Source organism: Phyllobates terribilis, unplaced genomic scaffold (assembly GCF_046119375.1).
Source record: "Phyllobates terribilis strain yellow unplaced genomic scaffold, ASM4611937v1 Scaffold_7__3_contigs__length_470593459, whole genome shotgun sequence".
Lineage (NCBI taxonomy): Eukaryota > Metazoa > Chordata > Amphibia > Anura > Dendrobatidae > Phyllobates > Phyllobates terribilis.
Genome location: NW_027362767.1, coordinates 294,032,227 through 294,054,787, shown reverse-complemented (window position 1 = coordinate 294,054,787; position 22,561 = coordinate 294,032,227). Strand labels below are relative to the sequence as shown.

The following is a 22,561-nucleotide window of genomic DNA, read 5'->3' as shown; positions in this document are numbered from 1 at the left end:
GCCGGTCTGTGAACCGTGGACCTTGACACATGGATGTGTGAATGGGGCAGAACTTCCATGTTTTCCAATAGTAATGTAAATTATTCAGATTAATGGGAATGATTTTCTGTGTCACAGGGAGGAGCAGGTGGATGTGGAATTGGTGCAGAGAGGGGATATTGTAAAAGTGGTGCCCGGGGGGAAGTTTCCTGTGGATGGACGAGTAATTGAAGGCCACTCTATGGTGGACGAGTCTCTCATTACAGGTACACGCAGGATTGGTTAGTCTTTGTTGTGTAGATTTTTGATTGGTGTTTGTTATCATGTTCTAATAACTTTTACAGCGTTACCTACAAAGCTTAAAAATCTGCTGATCTGCAGTTATGTTAATGAGGTTGCATTGCCCCTTTAATTTTTTTAGGTAAAGCTTATAATTACTAAGCAATATTCACCTTACCGGTCCACCGCTGTTCCCTTGCTGCTGCTTCCCGCATCCCCCATCGGTGTCTGCATGTGCAGTGAAACAAGGTGTCCGGTCCTCAGAATTATGGCCACTATGTGCCTGGTACCCATTCCTGCTCAACTTGCCTTTGGTCTTCTTACCACCTAATGTCAGCGCTAACGACCTGGTGTTGACCTGGACATATTTGGAAAGCTGAACCTTACCTGCATAATGACATGCTGATGGCTTATTGATCCCAATCCTAGGCACACAATCCTTTTTAAAGGGAATCTGTCGACAGGATCTTGCTATCCCCATCTAAGGGCAGCATAGTGTGGGGCAAAGACCCTGATTCCAGTGATGTCTCACTGAGCTGCTTGCTGTCATTTTAATATAATCCCTGTTTTCTCCATTGCAGATCTACCAGTTCTCTCCAGCTCTGTATAACCCAGCCCACACCACTACTTGGCTGCTTTCTGTGTACACTGTGCATAGGCAGAAAGCTGCCAATCAGTGTTGGCGATTATACACAGCTCGTGAATATGGAGGAATGCATGACAGCAGATTTATTAGTCATCTAGTAATAATCTTCTGCTGATTAAAACAGGGATTTTATCAAAACTACATTAAGCAGCCCAGTAAGTGACACATTGCTGTAATCAGGGTCTATTCCCCTATATTTAACTACTCTCCAATTAGATGGCAAAAACCCGGTGACAGATTCCCTTTTATGATATCTACAGTTCATTTTTTTTGTTTAATTTATCTCACTTATATAGCACCATCATATTCTGCAGCACTTTAGCCACCATCATCACTGTCCCCATTGGGGCTCACAATCCTTATTCCCTATCAGTATGTCTTTGGAGTGTGGGAGGAAACCAGAGGAAACCGGCACAAACACGGGGAGAACATACAAACTCCTTGCAGATATTGTCCTTGGTGGGATTTGAACCCAGGACCCCAGAGCTGCAAGGCTGCAGAGCTAACCACTGAGACACCATCCATTTATAACCTGGCTTATTTTGGAGTACGTGTTTTGAATAAAAGCCTTGTTTTTGTGATGACCACTTTCATCTTGGTTAATTACATTTGCAAAATGATTAGAGCGTTAAGTAATCGGTCTGGTTACACATAGTTTCATACTATCCTATTTATAGCAGATTGTGTAACCACGTTCGGGTGGTTTTATATAAAGTGTGCTTGCAGGATGTAACATAACTTGAATTTCTACATTTACGATATGACCTGAATCTACACCATGTGCTTTCCCAGGTGAGGCCATGCCTGTGACTAAGAAGCCGGGAAGCAGCGTTATCGCCGGCTCAATCAATCAGAACGGCTCCTTGCTCATCTCCGCCACTCATGTTGGTTCAGACACTACCTTATCTCAAATAGTTAAACTTGTGGAAGAAGCGCAGACCTCCAAGGTAACCATCACCTCTATGAGGTCACGTGATAATGAAGTGATCACCTGTATCTCTTACCATACTGCACGTCCAGGGTTGTGAAGATAACTGATGGCCATTGATGCCCATGAATTCACTTTTCAGAATTTTCTTCCACGATGACTTTTAATTTTGGATCATCTCTGATTTCCAGGGCTCTGTACAATTTTAGAGAACATTTTGTCACCATTAGATGGTTTTAGATCTGTGACATTATATCATTAGAGATCAGCAGATCTAACAAGATTTGAATTTGCCAAATCGCACTGATTTTTCAAGGATATTTTGATTTGTAGCAAATGTATTTTCTGCGAATTGAATGTCCCTTATTATGCTCTGGGGTCTGCAAAGACCTGTCTGTAAAGACCCCAGAGCATAAATAAATGTAAGATGTGGAAAAAAACGCCTTACTGCTGAACTCCGCTTCTCACTAGTCCCCGAACAGTCCTTGTTGCTTCTTCTTACTGCCCGCGCACTGAAATCTTGGCATCTTCATGCTTGGCAGGTACATTTTGAGCCCAGTCATGGCGAGAAGCCCTGGTCTCAAGTGCACGGGTAAAGTTGTGGCACATATCATGATGTCATGGCCAGAAATCCTGGCCACGGTGAAAAGATCTGTGGTCTTCGCGCTCGGCGGTAGCGGTGTGAAGAGGTCCTAAGGATTGTAGGTGAAGAGTGATCATCAGAGGTGGCCGAGAGATGATTGGTGAAGCAAGTATTAGTGACCGACTTTTTTTTTTTTTTTTTTTTAACCTTTTTGCCAACCCTCTGTTTCGTTAAAATGGCCACAAGCTGCTAGCCATTTGTCACACAAGGTGAGGGAAGAAATAAGTGTACAACAACGGGAAGAGGGGGATGGGAGCCCAAGAGCTAGGGAAAGGGGAAGTAGAAACCCCTAGACAGATCTAATATCACCTTGACTACCCTATCGTCTCTATATAGGTTCTGCACCTATCACCGAGCAGGAACCTAAACCCTGAATGTCCCTAGAACTAGGCCCTAGGTAGGGAGGGGACAGGGTGAACACTAGTCAGGCCCCAATACAAACTAAAGACAACAAGGTAAACAAACAAAGGGGATACACTTAGCTTGAGCAGACACCCGAGAGATAACGCCAACTGTCCTCTAAGGGCACCAAAGACGAGACTAGCCAACTGCTAGTACTCCAAGCCTGCACAGAGGTACATAGAACGATCACCGGTGACTCTCTGGAGAAACTGAGCATTTTTAACTACTAAGCAAGGGTGTGTCAATCAGCAGCAGAAGGTGGAGGTCGCTTCTGGGTCTTAAAAGGAGAAGGATATAACTATACTACAGAGTTGAGAGGATCAAGAAGGCATCTGCAATGCCAAGCGCAGTGACCTTCTACAGCCGGATCCAGAGCGACTGTTTGTCACACCTGATACACCCATGAAACCATTTTGCTGAAATCGTGCGGAGCGAATTACAAAGAATATGCATTATGTAGAATACGGAATTAAATTCCACCCAACTAAATTCTCCCGACTCAACATTACCAATCCTCCTTGCTGTATAATAGGATCTGTAATGTTGTTTTATGCACAGGGTCTTCTCCGGTTGGTTTTTCGGGGATGTGAAATACATCTATACCTGACCAATATTTATTATACAGCATTATAACTTGTGCCGTGTGGATTTATTATTTGGTTACTGTAATTTTTAGTTGATTTGTATACTGATATCAGCTCCTATTTCTTATCTATAAATATCATCTGTTTTCTCTTTCAGGCTCCAATCCAGCAGTTTGCTGATAAGCTCAGTGGTTACTTTGTTCCTTTCATTGTCATCGTTTCTGTTCTCACCCTGTTTGTCTGGATTTTTATTGGCTACCGAGATTTCGAAATAGTAGAAAAGTATTTCCCAGTAAGTATTAATGGTCCAAAATTTCACCTGCTCCTCGCTGCTGTCAGGCTGATGTCTTCTGCTATCTCTGACCTGTCATCTCTCCTCTCAGTGTTTGAAATACCAGCAGTCAGCAAGTAGGAGGAGGCTGCACCCAGCATCGTAAACTGTATGAGAGAGGGAGAGGGGGGACATAGGTAGGATCAATGTGCTGATCAGCATGGAGGAAGAGGGAGAGATCACTCCAGAATCATGAGTGGAAGTAACCCACAGCAGAATCTGCATTATGAGGGGGAGAGATCACGTTCACTCAATGTATGACCTGAAGAGGGAGAATCACTCAGGCAGCGTCAAAGCAGAGAGAAGAGAGCGCACAGCAGAATCTGCAGGGAGAAGAGGAGGGATCACACAGGCTGCAGCATCATGTACAGAAAATATTTATCCCCTATCCACAGAATATGTGATCAATGTCCATCACCGTGGGGCTCACTGCTGGATTAAGTTATGCAATATAATTAATAGTACTTAAAGGGAATCTGGCACCAGGTTTTTGCCACCTAATCTGAAAGCAGCATAATGTAGAGACAGAGACCCTGATTCCAGTGATGTCACTTATTGGGCTATTTGTTGTAGTTTTTTAAAAATCCCTATTTTACCAGCAGATTTATCACTAGAGGACTTGTTAACCTGCTGCCATGTAGTCCTCCATATTCATGAGCTCTGTATAACCCCGCCCCATCACTGATTGGCAGCGTTCTGCCTATGCACAGTGTACACAGAAAGCTGTCAATCAGTGGTGTGGGCGGGGTTATACAGAGCTCAGCATTCAGAGAACTGCTTGATCTGCAGCAGAAGAAAGTGATTGTATCAAAATTACAGAAAGCAGCTCTTTAAGTAATACATCACTGGAATCAGAGTCTCTTCCTCTACATCATGCTGCTCTCAGATGGTTAGCAAAAATCTGGTGACAGATTCCCTTTAATTGTCTGTGGAACTAACCAAGATATTAGAGTACAGCGCTTGGCTTCTGTCCCTCCTTGGAGAGATGTAATAGAGCAGCAATAGTCGTACCCTGCCATGCCGCTCTGTGCAATCCAGATAGTGATTGGTAAGTTACAGAAATCAGACATATACCATCTTGCGGATAGGTGATAAATGTTTTTTAGGAGGAGAACCACACAAAAAACCCTGTAATTCTAGTTGTAATATTGATCATACCATGATGTGGTGTTGTGTTTCTATGGCTATGTTCAGGCACATGTCTCCATTCACGTCCATAAAGTGCAGCCCCCTGTGCCCATACACATCGCAGATGAGTGTAAGATCTGCTTGACTTTAAAACCAGCGCTGTCATGTCCACAAGACGGAGGAGACTAGCGCCTGCTGTGATCTTATGGGAAATTTCTCATATACAGTACCACATTAGCCTGTGCGCACAGAGACCAAAACAATGCTCATCTGAACAAGGTCTATTGCATTATGAAGCATTTCAGCGCCCTCTTGTGTTCATTTGTAGAACTAATATTTCAGGAGGTTATCTCTGTTGGAGAAAGCTTGTTGATGCAGTAAATCAGGGTGTTTTCCCACAACCTTTGATGTTAGTGTTTAGCTTACTCAGTTATGTCCTAAAGCAGTAATTGTTCTTTCCTCAGGGTTACAACAAGAGTATTTCAAAGGGAGAAGTAATTGTCCGCTTTGCTTTTCAAGCTGCCATCACTGTGCTGTGCATAGCTTGCCCTTGTTCGCTTGGTTTGGCGACACCAACTGCAGTCATGGTTGGTACGGGAGTTGGTGCTCAGAATGGCATACTGATTAAAGGAGGAGAACCCCTGGAAATGGCGCACAAGGTAATCAGCTGTTTGTAAAAACAAGTCCTACAAGCTTTCTTACTACTTAAAAAAAAAAGTGAACCTTCATCATATGCACCTTCCTGTTAGCAGTTAACTCTGTTCAACTTCAACAATGCTGTACCTGGCTTCTTATAGTTGTATACACAGTACCGGCCAAAAGTTTGGACACCCCTGTTCATGCAATGATTTTCCTTGTTGGAATGTACACATTGTAGATTCAGACTGAAGGCAGCATTGAAAGGGTGCTTTCATCAGAGTAAAAGGGGAATACTTTGAAATATCTACACATTCGAGTTTGTTTCACACTTGTTCCTTTCCTCCTTATTTCAGTATGTTTGTTTGTGGTTTTGCTGCCTTCAGTCTGAATCTATAATGTGCACATTCTAATAAAACTTTGGTGACCAATTCCCTTTAATTCATTGTCTATGAAACTAACCAAGATATTAAAGTACAGGTGTGTCCAAACTTTTGCCTGGTACTGTATGACGTTGTTGCAGTGAGAATTCGGCATACGTCGCCCTTCTTCTGTCTCTAAAGATGCATTTCTCCATATACAGTGAAGATGCATACATGGTTGCCCAGTTTGCAGGACATATAATATTTGAATATTGTTATTTGAAAGGAATTGCTTCAAAAGTTAAAATTTTCCCTTTTTTATCAGATCCGAACTGTTGTGTTTGATAAGACGGGGACCATCACACATGGCTGTCCTATTGTTATGCAAGTGAAGATTTTAGTTGAAAGTAACAGGATGCCAGCAAACAAGCTGCTTGCCATTGTGGGGACTGCAGAAAGCAACAGTGAACATCCCCTCGGAGCAGCAGTCACAAAGCACTGTAAAGAGGTATGACTGTGTTCACATGAAAGTACTGTCTCTGCAGCAAAATACTGGCTAGTAAAGAACACAAAGATGCGCTATACTTCTAGTATTTGCTGCAAAAGTGATACATGCAAACATTAAAAAATTCTTATCAATTAAAAATTACAATTAAAGGGCTAGTCCAGGACTTAAATATTAACCCCTTCACCACTGGGCCATTTTCCGTTTTCGCGCTTTTGTTTTTTGCTCCACTTTTTCCCAGAGCCATAACTTTTTTTTTATTTTTCCGTCCATATGGCCGTGTGAGAGCTTGTTTTTTGCGGGACGAGTTGCACTTTTGAACGACACCATTTATTTTACCATATAATGTACAGGAAAACGGGAAACAAAATTCCAAGTGTGGTGAAATTGCACAGAAAAGTGCAATTCCACAATTGTTTTTTTATTTACCATGTTCACTAAATGCTAAAATGGACCTGCTATTATGATTCTCCCGGCCATCACGAGTTTGTAGATACCAAAAATGTATAGGTTCTTTTTTTTATTTAAGGAATGAACAAAAATCCAAAGTTTAAAAAAATAAATAAAAAATGTCGCCATTTTCCGAGACCCGTAGCGTCTCCATTTTTCGGGATCTGGGGCTGGGTGAGGACTTATTTTTTGTGTTCCGAGCTGAGGTTTTTATTGATACAATTTTGGGGTAGATACAATGTTTTGATCGCCCGTTATTGCATTTTATTGCAATGTTGCGGCGACCAAAAAACGTAATTCTGACATTTTTTGATTTTTTTTTTTTTTATCATTACGCAGTTTACCGATCTGATAAATTTTTTTTATTATTTGATCCGGTAATTATGAATGCGGCAATACCAAATGTGTATTTTTTTATTTTTTTTTATTTTCAATGGGGCAAAACAGGTGGTTTGAACTGTTTTACATTTTTTTTTATATATTTTTAAAAACATTCTTTTTTACTTTTCACTGGCTTCAATAGTTTCCATGGGAGACTAGAAGCTGCGATCATCTGATCGCTTGTGCTACACACAGAATTGATCATCTGCTATGAGCACCGGCCACGGGGTGGCCAGCGCTCATAGCAGATTGGCAATGACAACCACAGGGGTCTCCTGCAGACCCTGGGTTATCATGCCAACCCATTGGTGCCCCGTGATCATGTGACAGGGGCGCTGATGGGCGGGTCTTATGATGCGCCTCCGGTGTGGTCATGTTAAATGCCGCTGTTGGAATTTGACAACAGCATTTAATATGTTAACAGCCGCCGGTGGATCGCGATTCCACCCGCGGCTGTTAGGGGCACATGATAGCTGTTCAGATCAGCTGTCATGTGCCGGAACGGATTCGGGCTCAGTGCCGATGCCCACGCCAAAGGGAGAGACATGATATACGACATATAGATAAGTCATTAACCCCTTCATGACATATGACATATCTGTGAGATAATCCCTATCAGATCGATGTGCTCAGACACCCATTATCCCACTGATGAATATATTGCAGTTATCATATTATATAGCGCTGTGTACTTACAGTTGCTCATTTTGTCTTTCCACCCAGCTAATTCTTCTCTTTTCTCTGCTCTATGTAGAAACAGGAAGTCTCTGTTCCCTGCATATATCATTCCCCTCTTCACCTCCTGACCCAGATGCACCTCCCCCCTGCCAAGGACTTTTGCAGTGACTCATGACTCACGCAGGGAAAAGAGACCTCCTGTTTCTACACAGAGCTTAGAAGGATTCAGCTAGTCAATTTTTAATCACGTGATGTCATAGACCTAATGGAAAAGAGAAGAATTAACTTGGTAGAAAGACAAAATGAGCAAATTGTAAGTACACAGAGCCATATAACATGATGACTGCAATATATTGACTAATAATTGACTGCAATTATATTATACATTTTGATGGGAGGAGTACTTCTTTAAGTAAACCAGCACTGCGCATCATTTACTCAGCAGCTACCACTTACTAAGCGTGAGATCTCATGATAACGCATGACACACAAGTCTCACACTTTTGACAGTGAGGAGGTTTGGAGGGTTGTAACATCTCACTCTAAGTACCAGGATTCCATAAAATCCATAAGTTTGGATGGGACTTTTCCTTGAAAGTCGAGTCCTTTACCCTGGCATTAAAGGGAGTGTTCTGGGCATTTTTGCTAATAAATGTTATTTAGTAAAAATCAGCTGTCTATGGCGTTTTCTTAAATATAAAGGGCAGTCTCAGATGGATGATGAGTACTCTTTAAGGAAACCATCCTGCAATTTCGCATCAAACCATCTTGTTTTGTACAAAATGCATGAAAACTTTCTATTTAGGAATAAAAGTCTGACTTCAGCAGAGCCATAGATCCCCTAGACTTCAAGATGTGCTAATTGTGCCTATTTATCCATTCACCTTCATCAGAAAAGCAGCAGATATTAAAAAAAAAATAATAATAATTTGTGTGATCCCGATAAACGTTGCATTTATGGGGTCGATACATTTCTTGGTTAAGAATACATAGAGAGTGCATTTTTTTCGACAGTAACATTTACGGTCGTGTACAACCTGCTTTAATCTCACAAGAGAACAATGAAATGATTATTCCTTGTTTTTTTCCTTTTAATAGGTACTAAATAAAGAGATTCTGGGCACTTGCTCTGATTTCCAAGCCGTACCTGGATGTGGCATCAGCTGCAAAGTCAGTAACATCGAACATCTTTTAAGCAGCAGCAACCAAACAATGAGTGTGAACAACAGCAGAAACGCCCTGCTCGTGCACATAGACGGAGGACACGGGGACTCAGATATTCATTTTCTGGCTGATCCCCAGAAAGCAGGTAAGCATGCATTTTATACTTACCAGCAGTTTAGCTTTTTTTTTCATAACAATCCCTTTAAATAGTTAAGTACCTCTTATTTAATTTAGATGGTTTTGCATATCGGGATGTAACGAGAAAATATTTAGTCTTTAGAAGGTCTTAAAATTAGGTGAATACCAATTCAAATGGAACTACAGCACATGACCAAGTACACCGTCATTATGTATTGAACAAAATCTAGGCCAAAATGCAGAAGCAGAGTGTGAAAATTGAGTACACCCTTACTGATGTCATAGGAATTAAGAGGGAAATGGATAGATTTTTCAGCAGCAAGTGTGACTACTAGTGATGTGTCACAGCTGTCTAACAGATGCGAGACATGCAGCCGCGGCAGCTGTTACTGAAATGCCGAGCACGCCGAAACTACTCGGTGAGTACCCGAGCGTGCTCGTTTAAAGGGTTAAACGAGCACGCTCACTCATCACTAGTAACCACAACTATGAAAGCAGACATTTGGGCAGTTTGCTGCTCTGGACTATACGGGTATGTGCTAACACAATGGTGAAAAGGAAAGACATCAGTAATGACATTAACAAAGTAATTGTGGCTACCCATCAATCTGCGAAGGTTAGAAGGCCATTTCCCAAATATTTGGAATCCATCATCTACAGTGAGAAAGATTACCATGCCACCATTCAGCTTGTGCATCTGAGATCTGAGTGTCGTGCAGCAGGTGCAATGTCGTCACTACATTACACCTGCTGCACAGAGCCTCAATCCACACCATGCACAAACCAGGAGGAACAAGGGCACGGCAAGTACTAATTTTTTTTATATATAATCTTGTCAGTCATTACTTTTTGAGGGTACTGTGGGGGCCTTATTTTTGTGGGGAGCAGTGGGTACCATCTTACTATGGCGGCATAATACTGTGTGGGATCTGTGGAGACATCATATTCTGGGACTTTGGAGGTGCCATCATACTGTGTGGGGGACTATGGGAACATCATAAAGTGTGAAGGGGGAACTGTTTAGGTATCACACAATGGGGAACTTCGGGGACATCATACTGTGTGAAGGGGGGGTACCATTTAGGCTTCACATGGTGGGGGACTTCAGGGGCAATCATGCTGTAGGTGGATCTACCGTGAGGAGATCATACTATGGAATGGGTCACTGCAGGCATTATACTGGGTGTGGGGGGGTGGAGTGTGTGTGAGGAAGCACTGTAGGGGCAAATTACATATTATTCTGTATGGGAGTTATGAAAGGGGTATCGTAGTCTATGAGAACACTGCATGCTGCATTACATGTTTTTCTCTTGGTTTTGAAAAGTTGGGAGGTATGCTCTTCTGTGACCATGCCTATGTGCACTGATCCCAGCTGTGGTGCCAGCTGTTTCCAGTTCCTTCCAACACGTTACCGACGTGACCTCCCTCAGAAGTGAACAGCAAGAAAGGGACAGAGAGGCCACATGGCCTTACACGAGCATTTAACCCCTTGTTCAGTCACTCCCTTTTCCGCCACCAGGATGGTTCTAGTCCTCCTCCCCTTGCTTCTGCAGCTGAAACTCCAAAACCGATGATGCATCATAACTTTTCAACAGAAGGCGGAGGCGGTTTTGGCACCATCGGATCCGGCCGGGCCCCCATTACACTTGGAGACCAAACACAGCTTTTCTATCTGGCTTCTACTAGCCGTTGTACATATCTCCCCACCCTGGGGTTCTAGAATGTATCGAGACCCTGGCAGGCGTTCGGCCAGTTCCTAAGAGATCGAAAATGTAACCGGTATACAGCTAGGATGTATGATAACTCCATAATTTCCTTATGACATTCTGACTGGGGAATTAGAATGAAGCAGTTACACAGTGCGGACTCCCGGCAGGGGGTCATCCTGTCATGAAGGTACAAGCTAAGCTGCTGAGGGTGTGAGTTTTCACTTTGAAGCTCATGGCGGCTGGACCACCTGCTGAGCCAGGTGTCCTGTTTCACATTTTGAAGGAGGATTGTAATTTTGGACTGGATATGATACAGTTGATTGGCATGATATTAAATCCCCCCATATTCTTCACAGCCTCATTTTGCTAAATAAATAATGGCATGGTATAATTTGTCATGTGTTGTCATTCATCTGAGGTTATATTTACCTAATTGTGACACCTTCTAGGGACCAGATTTTTTTTTTCCATATCCTGATATGCAAAACCATAGAATTCATAATGCGTATACTTAGTGATTATTATGACACTATATTTTTATGACTTGTGCCAGTCCTTTGGTATATCATTGTCCTGTTGAAAAATAAATGCGCAAATCGGATGGAATAGCATGCCGTTGCAAGATGCTGTGGTAGCCATGCTGGTTCAGTATGCCTTCAATTTTGAATAAATCCCCAAAAGTGTCACCAGCAAAGCACCCCCACACCATCACACCTCCTCCTCCATGCTTCACGGTGGGAACTGGGCATGTAGAGTCCATCCGTTCACCTTTTCTGCGTCTCACAAAGACATGGTGGTTGGAAGCAAAGATCTCAAATTTGGACTCATCAGACCAAAGCACAGATTTCCACTGGTCTAATGTCCATTCCTTGTGTTCTTTAGCCCAAACAAGTCTCTTCTGCTTGTTGCCTGTCCTTAGCAGTGGTTTCCTAGCAGCTATTTTACCATGAAGGCCTGCTGCACAAAGTCTCCTCTTAACAGTTGTTGAAGAGAACTCTGTGTGGCATTGACCTGGTCTCTAATCTGAGCTGCTGTTAACCTGCGATTTCTGAGGCTGGTGACTCGGAGAAACTTATCCTCAGAAGCAGAGGTGACTCTTGGTCTTCCTTTCCTGGGGCGGTCCTCATGTGAGCCAGTTTCTTTGTAGCGCTTGATGGTTTTTGCAACTGCACTTGGGGACACTTTCAACGTTTTCCCAATTTTTCGCACTGACTGACCTTCATTTCTTAAAGTAATGATGGCCACTCGTTTTTCTTTACTTAGCTGCTTTTTTCTTGCCAGAATACAAATTCTAACAGTCTATTCAGTAGGACTATCAGCTGTGTATCCACCTGACTTCTGCACAACACAACTGATGGTCCCAACCCCATTTATAAGGCAAGAAATCCCACTTATTAAACCTGACAGGGCACACCTGTGAAGTGAAAACCATTTCCGGTGACTACCTCTTGAAGCTCATCAAGAGAATGCCAAGAGTGTGCAAAGCAGTCCTCAAAGCAAAAGGTGGCTACTTTGAAGAACCTAGAATATAAGACATATTTTCAGTTGTTTCACACTTTTTTATTAAGTATATAATTCCACATGTGTTAATTCATAGTTTTGATGCCTTCAGTGTGAATGTACAATTTTCATAGTCATGAAAAAAACAGAAAAATCTTTAAATGAGAAGGTGTGTCCAAACATTTGGTCTGTACTGTATGTGTGTATATACTAGATGTACATATATATATACACACACACATTTTCCTCCAGGCTGCTCTAGGTATAGCTCCTCTGTATTTATTTAAGGGGTTTTCTGATATCAATGGCACATATATCACTTGGCACTAACATTATGATAGACTTACAGACCAGTATACCCCAGTGTGCCCACAATACCAAGGGCTCGGTATGAAACCCCTGAGAGTCCCAGTACTGGCAGATTCGTTTGTCTTTGAACAAATAATGAAGAAAGACTTTTTCTGTGCTCTACATCTTACAGCTTCACATCAGACATATTCTGTGCTTATTGGGAACCGGGAGTGGATGAATCGCAATTTCCTTAGTATGCAGAGCGATACGGATGATCTAATGACTGAGCATGAGAATAAAGGGCATACTGCGGTCCTGGTTGCAGTGGATGGTGAGCAATATGAGCTGAAGTGATTGAGCGTGTTCACACTGACAAGTAAACACGTGTATGGAGTGACATCAGACATTCATGCACTGTGCTCTTTCTTTCAGGTGTACTCTGTGGATTAATAGCTATAGCCGACACCGTGAAGCCGGAAGCCGCATTAGCAGTTAATACATTGCGCTCAATGGGGCTAGATGTGGTACTAATGACTGGAGACAACAGCAAAACTGCAAGGACCATTGCCTCTCAGGTAACTTAAGTAATTATGGGAAAAGGCGCAGTCCGTCCAGTCACCATATTAATATTATTGGAAAACATCATTGTAAATATGAAATCTAGAGTATAACATCTGGTACTGCTGATGGGTTCGGGTCTGTACCTTTATAATTGGGAATAATACAGCAACTTCAGAGCCCATTCTCTGGATCACTGGGGGTCCCAGCGATTATTAGGTTGTGCCTTATCCTATCGATAGGGGATGAATTAAAGGGAATCTGGTAGTAAGGTCAACCCTCCTAAGCCGTCTATTTGGACATGTAGGTTATAGAAAGTTGAATAAAATGATAACTTGATATCTGCGGTCTTATGTGTTATTCCAGAGAAATCCACGATTTTCTTAAAATGAAAATGAGCTGTTAAGATCTATGGGTGTGACATAGATCTCCCCAAGAATCTGCCTCCAGAGATTATTCCAAAATTAAAGGAGATATTACCGGTGTGAGACATGTAATGACTGACAGTCTGCTACCCTCATCTACATATCTTACACTGGTAATAGCTTATTTTACATTTTAAGAAAAACATGGGTTCCTTTGGAATAAGACATCGGATATCAGATATCAAGGTATCCATTTATTCAGCTTCCTATGACCTACATGGTCATATAAATTGCTTAGGAGGGTTGATCCTACTGACAGATTCACTATAAAGGGGTTTTATCATGTTTTTAATGTTTTCACTTATCCTTGAAAAGTAACAATTTGCTATTTGTAGTGTGCCATTTATGTGTTTTGTGATTTTATTAAAATCCATATAATATATGCACTATAACCTATTTTTTTCCCCAAGGTTGGTATAACAACCGTGTTCGCTGAGGTTCTCCCATCTCATAAAGTAGCCAAGGTGAAGCAGCTGCAGGACCAAGGCACGCGAGTGGCAATGGTGGGAGATGGAATAAATGACTCTCCTGCTCTGGCAATGGCCAGTGTGGGAATTGCCATCGGGACTGGCACAGATGTTGCCATTGAAGCTGCTGATGTGGTGCTGATACGGGTAAGTCTTAAAACCTTCCATGATCACTCTACAAGTAACTACTACTACTTTCCTAGGCAATGTTCTCACAATACAGTAGCCAATATGACCTACTTGTTGGCGGTTTCCATTTCTTTCCTTGAGTGAATTTATTTCAGCCTATATAAATGCATGTACATACACATCTTGAAGTTGTATAGCTATACAAGTGAGCTGGTAGCCATACAAGAGAGCTTGTTCTCATCCTGGTTACCCTTGGTGGATACACCATATATTGTAAGTCCCATGAACATGAGAGCATTGCCGGCTAACAGACACATACATGACATTGACAGGTGATTTAAATCATTTTTTTCCTTCCTCATACAGAATAATCTCCTTGATGTAGTCGCCAGCATTGACTTATCACGCAAGACTGTGAAAAGAATAAGAATAAATTTTGTCTTTGCCTTAATTTACAATCTGATTGGCATTCCTATAGCTGCAGGTATGTAACGTCGACCCAGAGATACTCCGGAAGTTCTATCATTTAGAAATGGGTGTACAAGAAATACCACTATATCTCAAAATTTCACATAGATATTAAAGGGGTCTTTAGCACTTTAATGTTTGCACCCTCACCAATCTGCACATGAATTCCATTTATCGGTTTACATACACAGTGGCACTGCCATGTAACGATTGTGCTTGGTTGTTACAATGCTGGCGTAGTACTGCTTGAAACCAGTGGCCGAAAGAGCAGGAGCAGGAACAGCAAGCGGTAGTAGAAGTTCTTGGAGTTAGCAAAATATTTGTAGGAAATAATCTGTAGATAGGCGAGAACAGTCTGGGTAAGAATGTTCAGGAGCTGGAGACTGGAACTAGGCTAACAGCTAGACACAATACTCAAGCTATGAGTGAGAGATCCATGTGGCTTTAAATAGGTCCAAACAGGAAACAAGATGGATCCCACAGCTTCAGAATCGCTATCTTAGTAAAAGGCAATTGATAACACAACAGCGGCATCCTGTGGTAAGGAGTGGGATTGCAGCACAATCATTAAGGCGAACAATAGCAGCCACTAGTGGTCAAACTGTAGAAGGACAACAGGAATTCTGACATTAGTAGTGAAACGTATCCCTAATGTAACTGGGACGAGCTAGTGTACTAGGAGTAGACGCTCGATGGACCCAGAAATCAAAATATTGGTGGCTGATCTTAACACTACTTAGGTACTATAAGATGAAGGCTATACTTTTACACAATTGGGGTTAGGAGTAATTGTAGGGGTGACATATTAACGAACAGTCATTTATTGATTTATTGGTTACCTACCTAAACCTGTGCACTGTTGTTTCAGGTGTGTTCATGCCGGTTGGTTTGATTTTGCAGCCCTGGATGGGATCTGCTGCTATGGCTGCCTCCTCAGTCTCTGTTGTTTTCTCCTCTCTGCTGCTTAAACTGTAAGTCGTGCTTTATTTCTGTATTGCGACCTGTGATTTTTGATGATGCCTAGTTTTACCACCATAAGTTACTTTAGCTACTGTGTAGGCCAATGTACTACTGATTATTAGAGCGAGTGCAAGTCAACTCACAGATCCCAGTCCATCCTAGGCGGTAATTTGTGATCACTGGACAGGAGCCTTGTGAACCTCCTCTTACCTGGTTGTATCTGCGGTTCTCTTTTTGATTAGCCTGCCTGCCGCAACGTCATCGTTGTTGAGTAATGTACATTCAACGTCGTGACTGGCCGGCTAATCAAATGAGGAGCCGTGGATGCCATCATGTAAGAGGCAGTTCACAGGGCTCCCATTCAGTGACTAGAGATTAATGAGATGACCGGTGAACCAGATCATGTGACCACATTTACAGACAGCACTGTTTCTGACTTTTTGCTCCTCATAAGCACAGAATAGTGTTTTACTGTATAGATGAGATATCTTTATAGCAGGCCTGGAATGGTACATTCTCTTTGTAGAGATCTAGCCATGTAGGGAGACTTATGATCAATTCTTCCTGGGAAAAAAATTGCAGAATATTGCTATCATTCAGTTTAAACGAAACCTTGTCTAGTGCCCCCTTTAGGTAGCCACTGACTGTATACACGGGACATTCTGTGTGCCGCTGACAATACCAATTAAATTCTTATCTCTGCAGTTACCGCAAGCCAAGTCAGGAGAAACTGGAACTGAAGTCTCAAGGTCAGCTAAAACAAAAGACCCCATCAGAAATTAGCGTTCATATCGGTATCTCTGAAAACCGGAGAAGTTCCCCGAAGCTCAGCATGTTGGACCGCTTCATTACCTACAGCCGTGCTTCCCTCAATTCCTTCCTCTCTGATAAACATTCTCAGCACAGCGTCCCACTGCACGACCCCGACAAACATACACTACTTCTAGAAGACCCAAGAGGTGAGGAAGACACCTTCCTGTGATCAGAAGCACCAAAATATTCTAGAGACACGTGTACTGACTGTTCATTGTGTCTGCTGAACGCAGATGAATGGAAGAAGATACCTAAGAGCCAGTGTGGACCGACTTAGCGGACAAGGGACACTTGTCACAAAAGTGACGTACCAATGAGCCTTTTGTAGCATCATATCAATACAATGCAGCGTCACCTTGTGGTAGCAAGGTTCGGAGCGCCATTGACTTGCAAACATATGTGCCTTATTTTTGCCTTTGAAACTATTGTCACAGATTAATCAGGACATTTTGGAATGATGTCTGGACATTAATGCCCTCTTTTTTTTTTTTTTCTGGAGGTGATCAATCTGCTTACTTTTTACGTTCCCATATTGAATGCGGAAATTGTATGTCCTGTTTTGTTTTGTTTTTTTTTATAACTAATTATTGCTTTTCACATATGCAATATATTTGGATATTATTTTACTCTCAGTGGAAGATTCACTAAAAATGTTTTTTCGCCGAGGCTCTAATCCTATCTGAAAAGCTGCAAAGATCTAAAAAAGCTAGGGTCAGATAAAATGTTCATATCACGGAAAATTATTTTGGCTTAATTTATTACCTGTGTTTATGAAGAGGCCCTCATCTAATATGTTGTGTGCTCCGATATATGCTTCATTTATATATTTTTTTTTTGCACTATTCCTGCAGCCCACTGCTATATATGCCTCATTTAAAGGAAAAATTCTGAAAGTTCTATATAAAATTCCCTACTGTGTTTTTAAAAAGGTGAAATTTTATTTCCTAAATTTCCTATTTCTGTGTCTCGTTCTGAAAGACTGTCGGTATATGCCATTTCCTGCTGTGCTCCAAAGGCCCAAAGTTATCATAGCTGCTTTTATTTTAGTCTTTCACCAGAAAAAACTACAATAGGAAATGTGAATGGATGGTATAAGACCTAGTGTCTTTGTGACAACCTCCCCTCCTCCAGTGGAGTGGGGCAGACAGACAACAGAACTTTTCCACCTTCGATTTCAACTTTAAATATCGTTTTCTTGTGTCAAGTTATCAAAATTTTTTTTTTTTAAAGGGAACCAGTCATTAGATTCATGCTGCCTGAACCATGGATGTGTATATAGGGAGAGATTTGTCAATTAATTGGAGCAGGGTGAAGAGACGCTGTCTGTGGACATCATCGGACTATTCAGGTCTATGCCTATAGTTCCCGGCCATAGTTCTATGAAATGTTGCAGCATTACTGATAAAGATATACCTGACTGATTTATGCTGCCTGGGGTTTGGGAACCATAAATCTAATGACTATTTCTCTTTAGGCTTTTTACCAGAGTTGAGCCAACCGTACATATCAGAAAAGTCATCTAGCTCCCTGACACCGTTGGATCGCCTGACGATCTTGTGTGTATAAGAGCTGACTCCACGCCGATGTCTGGGACATAAGGGAGGTTTCAACCGAAATCCTCTCAAAGCTGAAATTTCTGTTTTATACCTTGGACTATACTTGAAAGTATAATCCAAACCTGTATGGTACATCCACAGGATAGATACAGTAAAAGTGGGTTAAATATATTTCTACAAGACTCATCCCTATATTTGTGCAAATGAGACTAATTCCTTGTGCAGATCAGCATAGAAGTATAAAAACAGATAAGATCTTTGCAATTCAGACATATTGCAGCACTTCATCAGATGCAAACCGTAAAGTGCATTCAATACTTTAACAGTATATTCACCGCTCGTCCTAGTTTCAGACAGTAGGGATGAGTGGACCCATGGATGGTCGGGTTCGACCAAACTATAGCCCAAAGTTCGGTTCGGGTACCAGAACTCCTCTTTTTTTTCGCTCTCTCTCTCTCGCTCTCTCGCCCTCTCTTTTGCTTGCTCTTTCGCCCGCTCGCTTGCTCTTTCGCTCTCTCTCTCTCCTCCCCGAACTGTAAAATGGATTTCCAGGAGAAGTCTGTGTTCGAAGTTCACCGGACACTAGGTATCGATAGAAACTCGAAACTTTACAGTTCGGGTTCACTCATCAAATAAGTGTCCAGAGTATCAGGGAAGATTAGCCTCAGCTTCCATGAGAAGGTAGCTAGTGTGTCATAAATAGGATATGTGATGCAATATACCTGGTAGGTCCCAGGGACCCCCATCTGTCTCCATAATGGGGGTAGTCTATTCTTCATCCCTTCTGTTGACACGACTGCCGTGAATAGAGATGTGGCCAGATATGTATGGCTGTCTCCATTCATTGGTAGTTACAAAAATGGCTTAGAACTTCCATACAAGTGAATGGAAAGATGGGACCCCCATTCTGGAGCTAGGTGTGGAATCAGAGGTGGTACCTTTATTTGTCAGACATTTATGGCATACCCTAGTAAGTTGGTCACATACATGCGATAGCCATCAACTCAACTCTTGTTCGGCCTACAGCTATCTCTCCTTACTCCCCCATACTCGTGAATACTCGGCTCGGCCAAACATTTATGTGTTTTTGATGGTGGTTAGTGCTAATAGAAACGTCCGTCATCGGCTTATTTCCCCTGTAAAGAAAGATTTCAGTTGAATTTCCATTATTATTGACATCATCTGTCAGGGATGGGTCAGGAGACCCCCATACACATCAGGTATTCAAGCGGTCCAGGTGAAATCACCAGTTTGGATGACTTTTATTCAATGTGTATATGATTTGTGGGTTTGGACAACTTAGATCTAATATTTATATGAATGTTTAAAGTCTCGCATTTCTAAGACCCAGTGAGGGAATTTTATACAGAACTTAGAGATTCCCGTGTATTGTATTATGTTTCCTATATTCTTCACTAAATTATCCGCAACTACATTCTCCCACTTCTGTATTTTGCAATTATATGGAATTCTAGCAGTAATATCTGCCTGTATGTAACATATATTTAATGATTTTTTTTTTTTTTTTCTGAGACAAATATATTTATTTCTTATACATTATATAAGTTACTCTGCTTTACATGTCTGATATAAGAAAACCAAAATATTTCCACTTGTTTTACTCCGCAAAACTATAAACTCATATTACAATTTAATTTCCTGTGCTTTGTTCTTGCCTCTATTTATTTAGTGACACAAGTGTATTCATTTATTTGGTTCTCTGTAGCTAAAGCTTTGTTTCCAATAGTAATCCAAGAGGTAACGTTTCTCCTTGCGGAGAGTGACATGTCAAGCCTGGCATGCCGAGGTGAGGAGACTTTTAAGCCGCAATGCTTCTCTGAAAAATTAAATATGCAAATTGTCTCTTCAGAGAGGAAGAGGATTAGAACCCTAGCGCCACCTATCGGAAGTAGCAGTCCTGAAAGTCAATGTCGACCCTTTAATGAGCCTTGCACCATGACTTCCAATAGTAAAAAATTCTATAACATAGGTTGACTCCCTGCAGCTAAACTAATCAGTATAAGTGACTGTTCACACACTGTTTTGTAGTGCCGTAAAGCAATGGGAGAAGCTCTCTGTGAATATGCTCGAATCCACATCTGACAGGCGGGTGTACTCCATATGGCATAAATGTCATGTATCCAGGCTTTGCGCTGAGTACATAGGCCTTGACATTTTCCAAACAAGGTGTAAACTAAGCCATAGTTGGATGATTTCTTATGTGCATACATTAAAGGGAACCTGTCACCTGGTTTTCCCATTATAAAATAAAGCCACCACCTTTAACTCCTCTTTTGCTGCAGTCCAGCAGCCTGTATATAAGCCCCCAACTCCCTCTGCGCACCCAAAAAATTCCTTTTTATAGCTTCACCATAAGGAAAAGTCTTACGGAGTACAGTACTGTAACGCACATGTGACGGATTTACGTCCAGGTCATTGATACTCACTCTCTGTCCTTTCCTGGCGAATGCGCATTATACGTCTTTGCTCTGCACTCAGCAGGGCAGAGCGCAGCACGCCTGCGCAGGTCTGTGCGTCAGCTGCGCAGGACTAATATTGAGATTGGCGGTGCTGTGTGGATGATTGAAGACGCATCTTCCACATCAATGAAGGCAGAATGGCGATTGCGAGGATAGAGGAGACTTCAAGCAAGACCAGTGATGCCCATCGGATCGGACTGCGCGTTATTATGTAACTACAGAAGTGTTCAAAATAATAGCAGTGTGTTCAAAAACATGAGTTAAGCACAAAATCTTTATATTAGTTTTTATTTCCATGCATTGGGAACATTGCACACTGTTTTCTAATTCAAAACATGAAGAGAAATGTATATAATGTTTAACTACTTTACAGAAAATAACAAAAAATGAACATTGGGCTGTTCTAAAAAATAGCAGTGTCTGCATTTGTTAATATTTAGTTGTATACCCAAAGTTTTTTAGAACTGCTTCACATCTATGTTCCATAGAGTCAACCAGCTTCTGCCACCTGTCAACTGTGATTTCAGCTCAGGATGCTTTGACTACATCCCACAATGTTTTTGGCGTTTGTTGGCTTTGCCTCAGAAACTACATTTTTGATGTCACCATACAAGTGTTCTATCAGATTAAGGTCCAGGGATTTGGTTGGCCACTCCATATCCTTAATTTTGTTGGACTGGAACCAAGATTTTGCTTGTTTCATTTTTGTTTAGGGTCATTGTCTTGTCTTGGCATATCCTCTTCAGAGTAAGGCAACATGACTTCTTCAAGTATTTTAATATATGCAAACTGGTCTATGATCCCTGGTATGCGGTAAATAGGTCCGGCACCAAAGTAAGAGAAACATGCCCATATCATGATGCTTGCACCACCATGCTTTACTGTCTTCAGAGTGTACTGTGCCTTGAGTGCAAAGTTTGAGGTTTGTCTGATGAACTGTCTGCGGCCCTTGGACCCAAAAAGAACAATTTTACTTTAATCAGTCCACAAAATGCCAGTTGCTATGTTCTTTGGCAAATTGGATCCGCTTCAGTACATGTCTTTTTTTTAACAGTGAGACTTTGCGGGGACTTCTTGCTAAGAGATTAGCTTCACACAGGCGTCTTCTAACTGTCACAGTACTCACAGGTAACTTGAGACGGTCTTTGATTACCTGGATCTGATCATTGTCTGAGCCTTTGCCATTCTGGCTATTCTTCGATCCATTCAAATGGTAGTCTTCCTTTTTCTTCCACGTCTCTCAGGTTTTGCTTTCCATTTTAAAGCATTGGAGATCATTTTAGCTGAACAGCCTATCATTGTCTGCACTGCTTTATAAATTTTATACTCTCCAATCAACTTTTTAATCAAAGTAAGCTGTTCTTCTGAACGTTTAAAACGACCCATATTTCTCAGCCTTTCAAGGAGAAATGCATGTACAACATGTGCTGGCTTCACCCTTAAATAAGGGCCACCTGATTCACACCTGTTTCTTCACAGAATGATTGACCTCACTAACTGAACTCCACACTGCTATTATTTTGAACACATCCCCTTTAAATTTAATTATTCAAATACACAGACTCAAAAACCTGCAGATCATGAATGTGGAGTCTGGTGGTTTTCTTAGAATCTACTGCACCAACTGGTAAAGTGTTTGACATGTGGTAATATAATTTATACCAAAAACAGTGATTAATCTGGTCAGTCATATTGGACTGCTATTATTTTGAACGCTACTGTATATAGTTTATGTTGGGAAAACCTGGTGACAGGATCCCTTAAGCAATTGTGCCACTTACACATGGCAAACTATCTAAAATAATTTATAAAAATCCACCTGTATAATTTAATTACAGAAATGAAATTTAGTTAAATCATAAAAAAACTGTATTTTTATTTTTCAGTGCATAGAATTCCATATTTCTGATTTTGTATAGTTCTTTAACCAATAGCTTATAGGGAGTCCCTCACCCCAAATACATTTGAATT

The 22,561-nt window shown here is 41.5% G+C and overlaps 1 protein-coding gene across 1 annotated transcript in view; it reads left to right on the top strand.

Moving 5' to 3' along the window:
- The window catches only part of ATP7A (ATPase copper transporting alpha), a 76,971-nt gene extending 57,206 nt beyond the window's left edge, over positions 1-19,765 (top strand). The window contains exons 12-23 of the mRNA XM_073641012.1: positions 118-245; positions 1,697-1,851; positions 3,619-3,753; positions 5,385-5,579; positions 6,244-6,426; positions 9,031-9,241; positions 12,925-13,065; positions 13,167-13,309; positions 14,128-14,331; positions 14,680-14,797; positions 15,650-15,752; positions 16,447-19,765. Of these exons, the coding sequence (XP_073497113.1) occupies positions 118-245; positions 1,697-1,851; positions 3,619-3,753; positions 5,385-5,579; positions 6,244-6,426; positions 9,031-9,241; positions 12,925-13,065; positions 13,167-13,309; positions 14,128-14,331; positions 14,680-14,797; positions 15,650-15,752; positions 16,447-16,723 (1,993 nt within the window). The 3' untranslated portion in view covers positions 16,724-19,765. The remainder of the gene's footprint in view (positions 1-117; positions 246-1,696; positions 1,852-3,618; positions 3,754-5,384; positions 5,580-6,243; positions 6,427-9,030; positions 9,242-12,924; positions 13,066-13,166; positions 13,310-14,127; positions 14,332-14,679; positions 14,798-15,649; positions 15,753-16,446) is intronic.
- The last annotated feature ends 2,796 nt before the right edge of the window (positions 19,766-22,561 follow it).